The 18,889-nt window shown below is 35.3% G+C and overlaps 1 protein-coding gene and 1 long non-coding RNA gene across 2 annotated transcripts; both read right to left on the bottom strand.

The window, feature by feature from the left end:
• Nucleotides 1-554: 554 nt before the first annotated feature.
• LOC145958982 (uncharacterized) lies at nt 555-3,780 on the bottom strand. Its single transcript, XR_014434577.1, has 2 exons — nt 1,808-3,780; nt 555-731 (listed from the first exon to the last, which is right to left on the bottom strand). It is a non-coding gene; the product is annotated as an uncharacterized LOC145958982 (long non-coding RNA).
• A 5,799-nt stretch (nt 3,781-9,579) lies between these two features.
• Nucleotides 9,580-10,471, bottom strand: LOC109807083 (uncharacterized). The gene is made up of 2 exons (XM_083076089.1): nt 10,039-10,471; nt 9,580-9,947 (listed from the first exon to the last, which is right to left on the bottom strand). The coding sequence occupies exons 1-2, from the start codon at nt 10,469-10,471 to the stop codon at nt 9,580-9,582; spliced, it is 801 nt and encodes a 266-aa protein (XP_082932215.1).
• Between the last annotated feature and the right edge of the window lie 8,418 nt (nt 10,472-18,889).

The following is an 18,889-nucleotide window of genomic DNA, read 5'->3' as shown; positions in this document are numbered from 1 at the left end:
TAGGGCTTTGAATTTGACATGTCAAAAGATTTCTACCAAGGATCTTTCATGGCTTTCCAAGATATGCCCGAGGGGGCCGTCCCTGACAGTGATGCACCGAATGATGACCTCGAAGACGAGGAGACTCGAGACGCCCCGGACGGTAAGGCTGAAACCCAACAGGAAGAGCCGAACCAAGATCAAGACGATGAGCCCGAGGTGCAAGAAGACGCTGGCAATAACACCGAAGAGTGATCTTGTTGGATACTTGTTCTTTTTTGTATGACAGGTCGATAGAGCCTTTTTATTTTGATTGCACCGTTGCTGTGAAAGCCCTTTTATTTTGATTGTACTATTGGCCGATAGAGCCTTTTGTCGTTTGTTAATGAAAAGTACTTTTCGTTGAAGAAACTCTGGATTGTAATATAATTAATAATGTGTTGTGACTAAGTTACCGATCAAATGGATTTGGGGTACTTGTGTAACCCCCTTTCCAGATTACATATGTTAATCATAACTAATTATTTATGGTTAATAATATTTATATTATTAGTATAATTTTGTAGAAAAGATGCTTAAACAAATGAAGAAATTTATATTGAAAAGAAATTTATTAAATACAAGTTACTAGATATTACAAACCATTTTATAACAACTTAGTAAAATAAAACCCCCCATCCTATGCTCTGGATTTTTGCATCTGACCTTCTAACTGCACATCCAATTTTTCTTCATTATGAGATCTCCAATATCTGGGTTTAAAAATATTTATGGGGTTAGACATTTAATTTCATTCACATCTCACACAAACAAATCAGACAAGTGCATAATAAGTTCATATAATTATCAATATACATAAAAAATTGATAATAGTCCAAATAATGCAATATGCTTATGAGAATGAGATGCAGATTTTGACTGAAAATATACTTTTAAAAATCGTTTTGACTCATTACTCCATGGAGATTTTCCCTTTTGAGTGTTTAGTGAAGCTAGAGCTTAACATCACTCTGTCCAGTGATTCGGCAATGCCTCACTAAACGCGAACAAGTAGACAGTAGTCAGAGTGTTAGTGCACCCGGCAGGCTACCACGACACAGAATCAATAAAGACTGGCCATCTATGGGATTGCCCATGCCCAAACACTCCCTAGACCAAAGGTCTATCCCCCAGACCAGAGGTCCCGTCTTACCCATTCTACTCAAACCCCGTTTACTATCTTCTGACATTGGTAGCATAAAACAAATACCTCAGTCATACTTTCACAACCATATCAAACTCTCTCTCACTTTATCCTTTTCTTGATCCATCTAGTACTGCCAACTGTCCTTGACAGTACCCACTATCACAATTCTCAATCAATTTCTTGCCACCAATGTTTCGGATAGTAAACATAAAGAAAAGAATTCACATAAAAAGTATCATTTCAAAATTACAAAACTCGTTCTTTTTCTATCAAATATCCTTAGTACAAAATTCATTTCTCAAATATTTATTTTCTTGAAATTCTTTTCTTTTCCCCCCAAAAATCTTTTGACTCAAAATGACATTATGCAATATGCAATATGCATTACTATTAATCTATCACTTCAAAAACTATTCTCAATCAAACTCTTCAAATACAATTCAAACAACTTCAATAGAAACATTCAATCATAAACAATCAACCATTTCAAGATTCAACTTTAAAACTTCAAATTTATCAAAAAGTACAATCAAAAACCATATCAAATAACCTAAGGTTCCATGCATCAAAACTTATAAGTAAAGATCAATATTTATTCTACCATTATATAGACATGAATAAAATTAAACATCTAACCCATACCTATTTCTCCAAGCTTGCTAGCTTTTTCCTAATTTCCTTCATTTCTTCTTCTCCTACTTCTTTCTCTTCCTCTTATCTTCTTCCTTTCTTCCCCTTTTCTTGAAATTTTAGTTGTTTACTCCTTGTTTTACTCCTTGGTTGTGGAAAAGATGGAGTATTTTTGGGTGTTTCTTGGAATTGGTTTAGGTCTAGTTGTTAAGGGTTGTTGGTGAGCTTTTTGGTGTGTGGCTTCCTCTATTTATACTAGTCTCCACCTCCATTCTCCAATATTCTAGATGTGTAGATTTTTCTTGATATTTCCTAAGATATTTTATAACATAGTGATTAGGTGTCCATTTTGTAGATATTTATAGGACTTTCTAGAATTTCCTTGAATTATTTAAGTATCTTAATGGTTAAGTTTCTAATTTATTTAATAATTTGGTGATGAGATGTCCACTTTCTAGAATTTTGTAGAGTTATTTAGTTATCTTAATGATGAAGTTTTCAATTCATTTTAATCACATGGTGATTATGTGTCCTTTTTCTTTTGTAGAATTTTATAGAACATCCTAGAATTTTGTAGAATTATTTAAATATCTTAATGGTTAAGTATCTAATCAATTCTAAATTTCTATTATGTAGAATTTTATAGAACTTTCTTGAATTATTTGAATATCTTAATAGTTAAGCTTCCAACACATTTAATTATTTGGTAATTAAATATCTAGTTTGGAGAGTTTTGTAGAACTTTCTAGAATATTGTAGAATTATTAAAATATCTTACAAATTACTTAAAATTTTGAGGTACTAATATTATTATTAGAATCTTGCCCACTAAAAATACAAACTTTTGTCTCTTGATCATCTCTTAATTATGTTAATTAATATTAAATAAATATCAATTTGCTTATGTGTCAAAATTTGATTGGTTGAGACTTGTATTTTAATTTCTCCTAACTATACATTTTTATTAATTATTCCAAGCATACTATATTGATGATAACATTTTTATATCCTTTTGAACATTTTTCCATAATTTTCTAGCTTAAGGTTTTAGCAGAATAACTTTTTCTTGTTAAATCCTTAGAGAATTTCTATAAATTTTAATTTAGAGATTTTCTCTCTTAACTGTATTTATTCTTAATCTACACTCAATAGATTATTGTTTAAGTTATAGATTACTTAAATTTTCTTAAATTGAGTTTCTCATATTTTACAGCGTGCTCCCAACGCTGTCCGAGAAACAGTCAATTTAGATAATAAAATAATGTTAGTGAATTTAGAAAATCTGGTTAAATAATGCTACATAAATTTCATTCACATTAACTTACATAGTATTTAATATATATAATAATTTGTAGAAACACATAGATAAATAGTTATAAAATTTAGGATGTTACAACTTGCGCTTATAAGCCGAGTGGCTTCAATCGAGTTATTTGTCCCGAGTCAAAACCGAATGGGTTCCTTCGGGTTTGATTGTATTTGAAGTCAAAGCCGAATGGGTTCATTCGGACTTGGTTGCTTTTTGAATCAAAACCGAAAGGGTTCCTTCGGAGTTGATTGTATTTGAAGTCAAAGCCGAATGGGTTCGTTCGGATTTGGTTGCTTTTTGAATCAAAACCAAAAGGGTTCCTTCGAAGTTGATTGTATTTGAAGTCAAAGCCGAATGGGTTCGTTCGTATTTGGTTGCTTTTTGAATCAAAACCGAAAGGGTTCCTTCGAAATTGATTATATTTGAAGTCAAAGCCGAATGGGTTGGTTCGGATTTAATTTCTTTTTCAAACAAAATCGAAAGGGGTCCTTCGGAGTTGATTGTATTTGAAGTCAAAGTCGAATGGGTTGGTTCGGATTTAATTGCTTTTTCAAACAAAACCGAAAGGGTTCCTTTGGAGTTGATTTTATTTGAAGTCAAAGTCGAATGGGTTCGTTCGGATTTGGTTGCTTTTGGAGCAACTAACATCTCCTTGACCGAGTGGGGTCACTTAGGAGGCAAGCATGTTTGTACGAATTTCGGAGGCACATCCTTGGCCGAGCGGGGATACTCGGGAGGGAAGCCTGTTTGTACGAATTTCGAAGGCACATCCTTGGCCGAGTGGGGTCACTCGGGAGGGAAGCCTGTTTGTACGAATTCCGAAGGCACATCCTTGGCCGAGTGGGGTCACTCGGGAGGGAAGCCTGTTTGTACGAATCCCGAAGGCACATCCTTGGCCGAGTGGGGTCACTCGGGAGGGAAGCTTGTTTTGTACGAATCTCGAAGGCACATCCTTGGCCGAGTGGGGTCACTCGGGAGGGAAGCCTGTTTGTACGAATCCCGAAGGCACATCCTTGGCCGAGTGGGGTCACTCAGGAGGGAAGCCTGTTTGCAAATAATTGTCTTAAAAAGAGTAGAGTGAGTAGAACTGCATTTCATTGATGGGTGCCTCGTTAAAAACCTTGTCGGCCAAAACCCCCTTTCACTTTTTTATAGGGGGAGAAAAGACCGATCAAGGAAAAGAGTGCACCATGCATGTACATTAATGATTTGGTGACTTTACAAATGTTTAGCTAAAATACGTCTTCAGGTGAGTCGAGTTCCAGGTTCGTGGAATGACTTTGCCTGAGAGTTCTTCAAGCTTGTATACTCCGTTTTGGAGATTGTGCCTAATTCGAAATGGGTCGTCCCAATTAGCTGCCAGTTTGCCTTCGCGTGGATTTCGGCGGGCCGTTCCTTGGACTCTCCATACAAGGTCGCCTTCCTTGAATTCTCTCTTGTTTAATGTTGTGTTAAATCTCCGAGTCATCCTCTGCCGACATGCTTCTACAACTACTCGGGCTTGATTGCGGGTTTCTTCTACTGTATCGATTTCAGCCCGGATAGATACCTCGTCTGAGTTCTCATTGAAATGAATGCACCGAAATGAAGGTTCTCCGACTTCTACAGGTATCATAGCATCGGTACCATACATTAACCTGAAGGGTGTTTCCCTTGTGGTTGACTGTGGCGTGCATCGGTAAGCCCACAGGACTTCAAACAATTCTTCTGCCCAGGCTCCTTTTGCATCCCCCAAGTGTTTTTTTAGCTCATTAAGAATAACCTTATTAGCTGCTTCAGCTTGCCCATTTAATTGTGGGTGTTCAACTGAGGTAAATCGGTGCTGAATCCCCATATCGGTCATGAATTTGTTGAGTTTTTGGTCAGTAAATTGAAGTCCATTGTCGATGATGACGGCGTATGGTATTCCGAAGCGTGTAATAATGTTCTTCCAAAGAAATTTTTGAACATTATTTGCTGTGATGGTGGCTAGTGGCTCGGCTTCAATCCATTTCGTGAAGTAATCAACTGCTACCAACAAGAATTTGCATTGGCCCTTGGCTATAGGGAACGGGCCGAGCAAGTCCATCCCCCATAGAGCGAACAGCCAAGGCGAACTGATGCTATGTAGCTGCTCCGCCGAGGCATGGATTAGGTTACCATGCTTTTGACATTGAACACATCGCTTGACAAACTGCGCACAATCGCTCTTAAGGGTTGGCCAGTAATAACCTGCTCTTAATACTTTTGCTGCGAGGGTTCGTCCACCTGAATGTGATCCACAAATGCCTTGGTGAATTTCTCGTAATACATAATCGGCTTGCGCCGAGTCTAAGCATTTGAGCAACGGGGTTGAGAAACCCCTTCTATACAACTCACCACCTATGACCGAGTATCTAGCAGCTTGAGTTCGAACATTTTTAGCAGATAATGGTTCGGCCGACTCTTTGCCATGAAGAATGAAATCAAGAAGTTTCGTTATCCATGTTGCATTGGATGCTGTCGAACTTGTCTCTTCCACTGCCATGCTTTCGGTTGCAGCTATGCTCGGGGTAGGTAACTTGAGATGTAGGGTAGTTCTAAGTTGGCAGGTTTCCGAGCACTGCTTGCCAATCAGGCCAGTTGATCGACTCGTTCATTGTTTTCCCTTGATGTGTGTCGTACTTGTACCTCATCAAAGTTGGAACACATGTTTATGGAAGAGGTGATAGTAACGTAGCAAGTTTGGATCTTTCACTTGAAAATGATTATTAACTTGTTCCGATACGATTTTTGAGTCCGTCCTGCAAATCAATCTCCGGACCCCAATGTCACCTGCCAACCTTAATCCTGCTAGTAGTGCTTCGTATTCGGCCTGATTGTTAGAGGCCCGAAATACGAAGTGCATGGATTGTTCGAGGGTTACCCCCATCGGCCCCTCAAGAATTATGCCTGCCCCACTGCCTGTATTATTGGAAGAGTCGTCGACATGCATTGTCCATTGATCGCTCTGGAAGTGACCGTTAGGCTGTAACTCATTGATGAATTCGGCCCAGTATTGTGATTTAATCGGCCCCCTTGGTTCGAATGATATGTCGAATTCCGAAAGCTCAATGGACCATGCCATCATTCGTCCTGCCAGTTTGGGCTTCCGTAAGACTTTAGCAATAGGACAATCAGTTCGAACCACGATCTTGTGTCCCTGAAAGTATTACCGAAGTCTCCGAGCCGTGTGAACGAGTCTGAGTGCCACTTTTTCCAATAATTGGTATCTACTTTTCGATTCCTGCAACATGCAACTGATGAAATAGATAGGCACTTGAGTTTCCTTTTCTTGGATCAAGACTGAGCTAATGGCTTCATGTGATACGCACATGTATACAATAAGGTCCATCAACGGGTCAGGCTTTGAGAGGATTGGAGGCGTCCCAAGACGCAGTATTAGTGTTTGAAAGGCCGCCTCGCACTCTTCTGGCCATGCGAATTTGTTTGTTTTTCTCAAAAGTCCCAAGATTGGTTTGGCCACTTCTGTGAGGCACGGAAGAAACCTCGACAATGTTGTGAGCCGGCCAGCCAGTCGTTGTACCTCCTTAACATTTTGGGGGCTTCTCATGTCTATCACCGCTCGGCACTTATCAGGGTTGGCTTCGATACCTCTGGCCGAAAGCATGAAGCCAAGAAACTTGCCGCCTACTATTCCGAATACGCACTTTTCCGGATTGAGTCTCATATCGTAATGCCGAACCTGGTGGAAAACCTCAACTAAGTCTGCGATATGATTATGAAGGTCATTTGATTTGACAACCATGTCATCCACATAAACTTCCACATTCTTGCCGATTTGACCCTTGAATATTTTGTTCATGAGTCGTTGATATGTGGCACCGGCGTTCTTGAGGCCGAATGGCATTACCCGATAACAATAGTTAGTCGAGTCAGTGATGAAAGCGGTCTTCTCCTCATCTTGCGGATGCATTTGAATCTGATTGTATCTTGAATAGGCATCAAGGAATGTCAACATGTTGTGCCCCGAGGCACCATCAACTAGACGATCAATGTTGGGCAGTGGGTAGGCATCCTTTGGGCAGGCTTTGTTCAAATTAGTGTAATCCGCGCACATTCGCCATTTCCCGTTTGTCTTCTTGACCATAACTACGTTTGCGAGCCATGTTGTATATTGTATCTCCCGAATGAACTTTGCTTCAAGTAATTTGGCCACTTCACTTTCTACAACCAGTTTTCTTTCGGTGCCCATCTTCCTCTTGCGTTGAGCTATTGGTTTAGCTTCCCGGAAAACAGACAGCTTGTGACACATAACCTTTGGATCTATGCCTGGCATATCCGAGGGTACCCACGCGAAAAGATCCTTGTTTTTCTGAATGACCTTGCATAATGCATGGCGATCCGATTCAGGCAATCCGGCTCCCAAGTATGTGACTTGCAAAGTCTCTAGGCCGACCTGGACTACAACCTTTTCTTCGATTGATTCCATCCGTTCGTCTTCATTCACTCTCGGATCTAAATCCCATGTTAGGGATTTATCTGACGCTGGAGGGTTTACCATGTGAACTCTCCTTGACTTTGATTGCTTTTCTTCAATAGGGTTTACTCGCAGACTAGCAAAGTAACATTCTCGGGCTGCCTTCTGATCGACATGTATTATAAGAATTTTTCCTTTGTTAGACGGAAACTTCATTGCTAGGTGTGGCATGGATACGATAGCTCCCAACATGTTCAGCGATGGCCGACCCAGAAGAATATTGTAGGACATATTGGCGTGTACCACTATATACTTCATGTACCTGTAAAAGGCACACTAGTAGTCTTCTTGTATTCTGAGAACCGAACGAGAGCTCCAATCGAATATTCCGGTGAGGGGGAAGCACCTGCAAAAGGCACTCCGACGCTCAAGTAAGGACAAGCACAAATATCGATGGTAATTAATGAACAGTGACGTTACCTCGTGACATGAGCTATTTATACTGACGTTTATGGGCCCTGACCTCCATGGGCCCTATGACAGGATTACCATATTAGGTAATACACCTCTAATCGGCTTTATAGGTGTGTTTAACTCTTAACTCTTTGATGGAGACCCTCCTTCCATGGTTGTAGTGATGTGTTGAAGGGAGTCACCTTGCCCAAAGATCTAGGCTCACCAAAGGTTAGGAAAAGGGGGTGTTTAAGGTGGAATAGGTTTTGGACGTGTGGATGTTGGTGGGTTAGGCAGAAGGTGTGTGGTTGCTCAAGTAGGTTGGCTCACTCCAAAGGTAGATGGAGGCCACTCTAGGTTTCTCACTCTCCAATGGTGGAGATAGGAGAAGGTTAGCCAAAGGTAACCTAGTGACTAAGGATGGGATTTTGAGGCATAAAATGCTCACTCAATATCATATAATCCAAAGTCTTTACAAGGTATGATGCATTGGGTATTTATAGGAGGGGAGGCATCTAGGGTTTCATTTGGAGTATGCATGGCCGAAATTCACAAGGCAAATGCACTCCAAATGAAATGCACATTAACCCTAGATGCAACTTGGTGGCCAAGGATGGAATCTTTGGGTTTAGATTGGTTATATCTATGTGCATGATAAGATCATGCAACCTTTGCCCTCCACTTGGGCCAAAGCCTTTAACACCAAAAATAGATCCAAAAGCACCAAAAAATGCGTCACCCCCTAATTTAACACCCTAGCCCAAAATTAAAACCCTAATCATCTAGAGCACCCCATAATACAAGGGTAAAATGGGAAATACAAAAGAAAATAATTCTTATGACTAAGATACCCCAAAATACAAGGGTAAAATTGGAAATACAAGTAAAATAAATTCTATGACTAAAATACCCCAAAATACAAGGGTAAAAATGGAAAATCAAAGACAAGGGCAAAATTGGCATAAAAATAAATGCTATGCTAATAAAAACTTAGGAGCTAAAGTCCAAAAGTGGCCTTACTCCTCCTATGGTTTTTCAATACTAACCCATGCCTTTTACTTCCTTCAATACATCACCTCTTGGACTTCTTAGCCTTAGTGTTATTCCATCACTCTTGATTAAGGATAATTCTTAATCCTTGATTAACGGTAATTCGTATTCGATAGGTATTCGGTGGCCGATCTACTGTCGGCCATCTGGTTTGGCCTTTCAGGTGCCGATCGTATGTCGGCCACCTGGTTCGGCCTTTCAGGTGCCGATCGGATGTCAGCCACATGGTGGCCAAAAGGCCTTGCCAGTACAGGCAGGATGTGTGTTTCTTCTGCTGGAGATTGTTCATTGGAAATGTTCAGGAAATTAGGTGAATATAGAAATCAGGAACATATAATGTGTTACAAAGAGTAAGGTTTCCAAGTTGAATAGTGCCAGAATAATGAGCAAGAACATACTGGTTATTAGGTAATCTAATTGAAACAGGTTTTATAGGATTTAAGAAAGTAAATTGTGATTTAGAAGGACAAATATGTTCAGTGGCACAACTATCAAGAATCCAAGAGGATTGATATAGGTTGATACCTGGGGTGGTCAAAGGACAAATGTGAGCACTATTAACATAAGTGGAGGAATCCTGGTCCTGGACTGTTGAAGCAATGCCAATAATGCTTGATATTGATCTTTGGAAAAACTGAAATTGTTTTGAGGCTTGACATCATCTTGAGCAGAAGTGTTAGAAGTAGTAGGAGAAATAGTGTCTACCACATTCACAGAAGGCTTGGAAGTGGTGGATGTGTTCTTGCCATCAGTTTTATATCCAGGTGGAAAGCCATAGATTTGGAAGCACGTGTCTATGGTGTGGTTGGTCTTTTTGCATTTGGTGCAAAATCTGGTGAACACCAGTACTGTTGCCTTTGCCAGAACGACCATCGCCACGATTATTAGAAAATCCACCTCGACTGGAATAATTGTTGCAAGTAGAATTATCATTAATCGCAGCAAGAGCTGAAGATTCTTGGGGAACTTGAGGAAGTTGACCTCCGAATTCACATTCTTGTTGAAGAACCAAAGAAAAAGTGCGAGTGAGGCCAGGCATGGGTTCCATAAGCATTACTTGAGAACGAACTTGGGAAAATTCATCATTAAGGCCTCGTAGGAATTTGATCACACAATCATCATCACGTTCTTTTTGAATCTTTGAAAGAATGCCACAAGAACATGTAGTAGAATAAGAACAAGCCATAATCGTGCGATACATGAATAGTTCCTTCCAAAGTATGCGCAATCGAGTGTAGTATTGTGAAACGGTGAGATCACCTTGTCTAAAATTTTGCAATTCTTCTTGCAGATCAGCAATACGAAATTTATCGCCATGGGAAAAAAGATCACAGAGATCGCGCCAGATTTCTGAAGCAGAATCAATCCACATAATGGATTGACGAATAGAAGGAGGCATCGGACATGCAAGCCATGACATCACCATCTTGTTGCAGCAACGCCATGCTTCAAGAAGAGGATCGGAGGAATCTGGACATATATGGAAGAGTTCCAAGGAAGAACTGATCCTTGCTTTTGGTTTCAAGAGCCACTAGCATGTCGTGCTTCCATTGTTGAAAGTTGCTTTCGGAAAGCAAAGGTGTGACAAGAACTAAAGCATGATTTTCTCCTGGATGAAGAAAAAGAGGGTCTGTCGGATTGACAAGATGATCGGAAGTAACAGTTTTAGCGAAATTCGCCATGGTTGATCAGAGAAAAATATCAATAAAGCAAAGAGCAATGCGGAAGCAGAGGATCGTCACAATGATGATACCATGTTAGCAAGTGCAATTATTGAGAGAGTCGTGAAAAGAAATTTTTATCCTATTTCATTTTTCCAGCACTCCCAGTTCTCAAGTATTAGTGTAATATATATACAATACATTGGGCGGTCCCTAACCATGATTAAAATTAACTTATTTAATCATGGACTAACTAATGAGAAAAATCTCATTAATCCTAATACCATATCCATTGTGTTCTATCTCGACTCACAAATTAACAATTATTCACATAAACATAATCTTAGTGCAAACTTATTTCTCATGAGTTCCTTCAAATTAGGAAACAATATATTCTTATTTAAGTTGTCAAAATATGGTATGAGACTAGCTTTTCTAAAAATCTTTTTTATACAATATATACAACTCCAACTTAGCTTCTTGCTTAAAAGAAAAAATTACACTGATCTCTCTTAAAATGTTTCTAAATGACATTCACATCCTCTTTAAATTTTAAAAGTGTTCACATATCCTCAATAATATTAAAAAAAAGTGATTTATTTTCATTTTATTAAATAAAATAAAGGGTGTAAATGTCGGTTACTGAAATAAAAGAAAGGTGAATGTCTTGTTACAAATTAAAAGTAATGTGAAAGTCATTTTTGTAATTTCTCCTAATTAAAATGAATCAAATATATATTGCTTGAATCAACTATCATGAATGTGGTACAGGTACATATTATTCTTTATAAAAATTATTTATGTCACATGTTATTTAAAAAGAGAGAGAGAGAGAATATGTTATTTGAAATTAAAATGTCTAGTCTACTTTATTTTAGAGAATAAAATAAATATATTAATTAAAAAATTAATGATTAAAATTTTAATAAAATACATAACTAATTAAAATTTATTAATTTTAAATTTTATGATTACAACTTATTTAACTTTGGAGTAGACTCTCCCTCACTCAGTAGGTATTATTTAACCTTTCATATATAAAACTAACGACAAAACAACAAGAAGCAGGTGTCAGCTTTGTTGTACTTTAATTTAATTAATAATTAGTAACCTTAAGCAAGTATTTGGAATCCGTATGCACTCAAAATGAATATGTTAAGGATTATGTATGTGACGTATAGTTGCTTGGCACATGTCATTAATGAAAATGGTTGCGACGTGGTTTGATGTGTCCTTTATAAATTTAAAAAAATGTTGGTGAAGTCACAACTATTAGTGGTGGTGGAGTTTGAGCGCATAACGTATCCATTTTCTTTTTAAAAAAATGTATTCGAATTATATGAAGAGATACACGTTGAATTAATTCTGTATCATTTTGAAGGAAATGGCGAGTGTTTAACTTTTTCTTTGAAAGTAAATTTTTCATCATAACGGAAATTCATTAGTTTATAATGAAAATTAATTTGCATTATCGCTGGCCATTATAATACAGAATAAAACAAGTTGTCAATATAATGAAAATTAGTTAATTTGGATTTTATTTTTTTTAACTCATTAATATTTGAATGAATGACACTATCATTTCTTGAGAGATGTTGATATTATACTGTGACCCCCTAATATGTTGAAATATATAAGTTAGTTTAGGTAACTTGACATTATTAACATAAATTATTGTAAAAAAAAAAAAACAGATATTAGAAGAGGGATTGAATAGTATCAATTAAAACTCAATAATTTTTTAAAATATTGAAGTAGTATCAAAATAGTGTAGACAGAGAATCAAGAGTAAAGAACATAGTATTTTTATATTGGTTTGTCTTAATCCATCAAGATTGCATTCAGGTTCTTAATCAACTTGATTAAGTTCTACTATCTTTTACAAACATACAATTATTATTTCACAAGTCACTTTTGTCTCAACCTAAGTATTATTTAACTTTCCTTTTCAAGCAACTACCAAAGTATTCTTTAAACAACAAATCCTTCCCAAGTTTCAATATCTAAGTATTCTTTCACAACAAAGTCTCTTTAGGCTTCAACTACCAAGTATTCTTTACAATGAAGCCTTTTTCGACTTCAAGTAATAATACGAAGTTAAAGTTAAAATCTACTTGTTGTTTTGTCTTAATATCAAGACGCGATACAACCAAATTAAAACATGATATAAAAAGAATGAATACGAACTTTTACAACTAATCATTCACTCTTTTCTTTCTAAGTCTTCAAGTTTTTTTATATAGATGCTTCATGAAGATGACCATTACAAATCCTTAAGCATCTCTCACATGCTTGCTTCGTCTGTCTTCGTCTTCCTTCCTCGTGAAAAAAGGTGTCCATTGGTGCATTAATATTGTGAGCATTAAATGTATTTCAATAAATTGTCACTTCTTATCTAATTAAGGAGGTTACTTATCACCTTTATGTTACCAAACTGAAGGAACTATTGTGTGTGTTGCTCAAAAATAACTGTTTCTAAGATTTTGTATGCTTCAAGAGATTTGTTTGTCCTTTCTCTGATGCAAAACATTTCTTCATTCCTTTTTGAAGTGTGAGTACTGAAGAAGTTTTTTATTCTTTTCAATTTGTTAAGGAATAACATAGAAAAATATGATTTGGTTATCAAACATCATAAATAATACATAATAAATGCATTTATCTTACGTATGAAGTAGTTCATCTGAAAGACTACATGTCATCATAACCAATTGTCTATTCTAATTCGTCTTATAGTGTGATCTAAAAAACTTTTCTTTGTAAAACTTCTAAGTTTGTTATCATCAAAACTAATACCCTGAGGGGTCCAAGATCATTTCTTGATCTAACAATCTCCCCCTTTTTGATGGTGACAAACATATTTTTTAAAAGAAAATTTTATACGCTACAAATCTAGTCAATTTCAATTGACAAACGAATAACTAGCTTTCAAGATAATTTTTATCAAAGCAATCATGTTCATTTAGAGCAAGTGTTCATGACATGTTCAAAAAAATTGTTTATCATTTTAGAGTCATTTAGAGCAAACATCAGAGCCTACATAACAAGGCATATATGAATATGTTTAGTTAGACTATATATCAAAGCATATTTTAGAGCATACATATATTAAGTTAGACTATATATCATAGCACTTAAATATTTAGTCAGACTATATATCAGAGCATGTAATGTATAAATATTAGAGCATATAAAGAGAATTTAGAGTAAAGAAATTTGATCTTTTGAAATAAACTCCCCTTAAGATAGAATGATAAAGTTTGTAGTTTTGAAAACAAAATTTCAAGTACTAAAAGTCTATTTTACTCCCCCTTTTGGCCCCAACAAAAGTCAAGACCAAGGTAAAAATTGAGTAAAGCAACAATAGTCAAGTGAGGGTTCATTGTTAGAGTTAACCTCAATGTGGAGTTTACTAAGAAACTTCTGGTATTTAAAATCAGAGCAATGTTACTGATGAATTGATTTTTGGAGAGCAGAAACTAGTGTGTTGACCATAGACTTCAATTTTGAGACTGTCTTTGAAAGGACCTTTGCAAACAATGATGGCAACACTTGTGCTTCCTGATCAAGCAAAGGAGAGGGAACAACAACATGAGCAGGGACAGTGTATGTATACATGAAACAAATATTTACAATAGTATGAAGAGAAAAAAAAAAGATGGATAAACAAAATGGTGACATGGTTGGTAGAAAGCATTGCGAGAATATGGTTTGGTGGTAGAAGGCATAAGAGATTGTAGAACATTACAACCCATGGTTATGATTGGGTAATCTTTGTTAGCTTTAGAGCTTTAGACTGATGAGCTTTGATGTAATGCATATACCTTATGGTCTTTGATATATTCAGCAAGGTGTTCTTTCCATTTGCATACAAAGCACCACACAACCTTAAGTCTTAACTCAACTTGGAAAAATTAAGACTAGGACTGAATTAGGCATGGATTTTGAGGTGCACCAATCATGAATAGAAGTTTCTGAGTTGTACTTTCATAGCCTAGTTCCATGGCAACCCGAGTGCGGCAAGCGTCTTCATGCTCAAACCTTAGTTGTTTGATGAGCACCATAGTTCGATCATGCACCATGATTCGATCATCTAAGCAATGCAAACCATGGAAATCAAGGGGCTTCACATCAAGAATTTCTTCAATGCAAGGATAAAAAGCAATCTTGCATCCTTCTTGGTGATAAAGACATAAATATTCCTTCATATTCAAGTAAGACGATTTCCACTGAACATTGCTTATTATAATGAAGTTCGGGCTATCCTCCCCATCTGAGAGCTCTTCCATCAACTACTCCAAATCTTCAAAAGCAAACCCAGATGCTTTTATGGATTCACTTGGTGGAACAGTCCAAGGCCGTGATGGAAACTCTAAGAGAAACAAGATTGATATAACTTCTCGTTCAAACTTCTAAGGAAGGATCTTCACTTCTTAGACTCCTTCAAGCTTCTTCAATGGCTTCCATGGATGCTAGAAGCCATTTCCACCAAACAACATGAGAAAGAGAATCTCCTTGATGGCCCCACACTCTTGAAGAATGATAAGTCTTTTCAGTTTCTCACCACACTCAAGAGAAGATAAGAGAAAAAGAAGAATTTTAAAGAGAAAAAAAAGCTTTGAGAGAGAGAATTTAGGAGAGAATCTCCATCATGTCACTCGCACACCGACCCATTATATCATCTACATCATTTTACTATCGACCTAATTGTAATGACACAATAAGGCTCTGCATGCTTACTCATTTAAGCCTTTGAGGACTATGTATCCTACAGGTCACCTGTACACTAACCCTATTATGGGTTGGTATTTATATGATTATGGATATATCTTGAATATATCTTAATTCCTGGAGATCCATCCTAATATGTTGGAAGAGGGGCACAATTTACAAGATCATGAGATATTAATGATATGTGGTTGTAAATGATTGTTAAATGATAACAATTGGGAGCATTACTTTATAATCAATCTAGGATTTAAGAGTAAAAGATAAGGGATTCTGATCTCAAGGTATGCTTAATATATAGGAGGACATTATCAAGTTTAAGTTAAGGTTACACTTATTGAATGTTCTGAGCTAGGAAAATTGTTAGGCTTTCTTAGTGGGTATTTTATTAAGGATTCTCTATTGACAATCCCCTTACCAAAATAGTCTTCGTCTTCCTTGCATGTGAAAATTAGAGGTATACATTAGTGCATTAATTGTGAGCATTAAATGTATTTCACCAAATTATCACTTCTTATCTAATCAAGAAAGCTACTTATCACGTTTATGGTACCAAACAAAAGGATTTGTTGCGTGTATCAATCAAAAAAAATTCTAAGATTTTGCATGCCTCGAGGGATTTGTTTATCCTTTCTCTAATGCAAAGCATGTCTTCATTCCTTTTTGAAGTGGGAGTATCAAAAGCTTTTCGTTCCTTTCAAACTTTTAAGGAATAACATAGACAAATATGATTGGTTCTTATACATCATACATGATATATATTAAATGCATTTAGCTTATAGACAAAGTAGTTTGTCTAAAAGACTACATGTCATCATAATCAAATTCATCTATTCTAATTCTTCTTATAACATGATATGAAAAAATTTTCTCTAAAAAACATTTAAGTTTGTTATCATTAAAACTGTATTTTGATCTAACAATTATAGTTTCATCTCTTATTTGTCAATTTCTCTTTATGTCCACGTAACATCTGAACAACAACGGAAAACATAAAATCAGTTAACTTAGGGTTCACATGCAAATAGATCATAGATATCCATGCAACATTTTGTGTGTGTGAGAAAGAGAGAAGGGATTTACTTACTCCAAGTAAGTCTTTGTAGACTTACTCTACTCAGTAACTCATGTTGTATATTAATTTTCAACAATCCAACCGTTAATTTAAAAGTTCTTAATCTATAAGATAAAGTCTACAATTTTAAAAAATAAAATAAAAATTAGTTGATACTTTGTTTCATTAATTCAAATTAATCGATAATCATAAAAATATTTTATACGTTAATTTGAATTTATATAAAATGTATTGTATGATTTTCAATATTTTTAAAAATTTATTGACTTTATCTATCTATTAATAACTTTTAATTTGATGATTGGATCATTGAATTTTGATTAGAATTTATATATATACACACACGCGCACACACACACACACACACACACACACACACACACACACACACACACACATATATATATATATATATATATATATATATATATCAAATAGCTTTTATGATTATCCATCAATTTGAATTAATGAAAAGAAATATCAAATAGTTTTTAAATTTGTTGACTTAATTTATACATTAGAAACTTTTAATTTAATAGATTGTTGAAAATTGATATACAACATGAGTTATTAAATGAAATAAGTTATCCAAAACTTATTCTTGGAATGTATATATATATATATATATATATATATGTATGTATGTATAAGGTATATCAATATCAACAACTATATAGGACTATAAACAAAATCTTTAGGTGTCTGTCGAGCACTCTACACTAAGTTGTATCAAAATAGCTCCACCACAAAAAGTTACTCAATTCTTGGCTTACCCTTCATCTAATCTTATCCCGCTCTCTTACAATATGATCATCATTGTCCATATGAAAAAAAACAAGGATGACCTTGTAACATGGTGACGATGATAGTGATAGTAGTGGACCAAGGGTGATAATAGTAGTGACAATGATAGTAACAACAATGTTAATAGCCAAGGTGGCAATGATGGTTGTGACAATGATAATGTTGGCAGTAGTGTCAATGATGGTGGGAAGGTGAGTGAATAAGAGAAATTTGGAAGATTAATCCAATAAGTGATGGACCATAATATATTTTAATGAGTGTTTTAATCATAATCTTCTATTTTGATCTGACAGTTGAAAGTAATAGTTCTTGTTCTCACATAAAAATGTCATTATCACAATATATGTTCCCTATATATCACTCTTTTAAATTATACTAGTACCTACATGTTTTTTTTACTCACAAAATTTGTTTCTTATTATTGAACTTAAGTTAGTATACATGTTTGACAAATTTTTTTCTTTCTATTTTGTTGAATGTACATTACAAACAAATTTCAGTTAAATAAAAGACACATAGTGTTATTAAAAAATAAAAAATAAAGTTAAATTTAACTCAACTTAATCTTCTAATTATCACATACAATAAAAGTTTTTTTAGCAATTCTCGTTGGCATTTCAAGTTGGCGTTTCTGGGCAATATGATTGATTGATTATGCTAAATATCTTCAATCCGTTGGTGTGGAGTGTAGAACCGTGTGATTATCATATTCATATCCACCAGGAATTAAAAGAGGATCAAACATCACAAATGACAACAATCCCTCGTTGAAATGGGGATAACGTTTCTGACATTGCTTTAGAAAGAAAAAAATGAACCCAAAAATAATAAACAACAATCACCAGCTGGTCGGAATCAAAGAACTTCAACATTGTCGTTTAGTGTTTTCCGATGGCCAATTGGAGTGGTAACGCAGTCTCATCGGGATAGGAATCAGAGGACGTTCTGGATTTACGTCCTTGGTACTTACGTTTTTGTCGTTTATGTCATTTTTGTTCAACTTTGAATAATGTACTTTGTTTTACCACTAGCTGTCATTGTCATTGTCATTTTCCTTCACCTTGTTCAAAAGAATATTTCTCCATCCACAAGTAAATTATATATTTTACGTGAAAATTTGTAAATTTGATTTTAAGGGGTCTTGATTTTATAGAATTGCCTTTAGTTAAATATACTTTTCAAATAAAATATTTTATGTTTAGAAACAAGTTTAAAATATAAAATTTATTATTATATTATAAATTACAGTTCAAAACTTAAAAAGTAAGGCTACACCTTTACCTCTCCAATCAAATTTTTCTTTTTACACAACCATATCAAACTATATTCCTTTTACCCTTATATTTATCATTGAATTTTTTTATGATTATTTTTTTTTTCAATTTATCCTATTATTACTATTTATAAATTAAACTTAATATATTTTAATAAAAACTATCAATAGTTAAAATTAATTTTTTATCATAATTTATATATTATTATATAAATCAATTGACGTGAATTTATTATAGCTTAATTAGTAGTGCAACTATATTAAATATTAAAATAAAAATAATTAAATAAAAAATAAAAAATAAAA

Source organism: Cajanus cajan, chromosome 6, assembly GCF_000230855.2.
Source record: "Cajanus cajan strain Asha chromosome 6, NIPB_CcT2T_4, whole genome shotgun sequence".
In the NCBI taxonomy this organism is placed as follows: Eukaryota; Viridiplantae; Streptophyta; class Magnoliopsida; order Fabales; family Fabaceae; genus Cajanus; species Cajanus cajan.
This window is presented reverse-complemented; position numbering and strand designations above follow the sequence as displayed.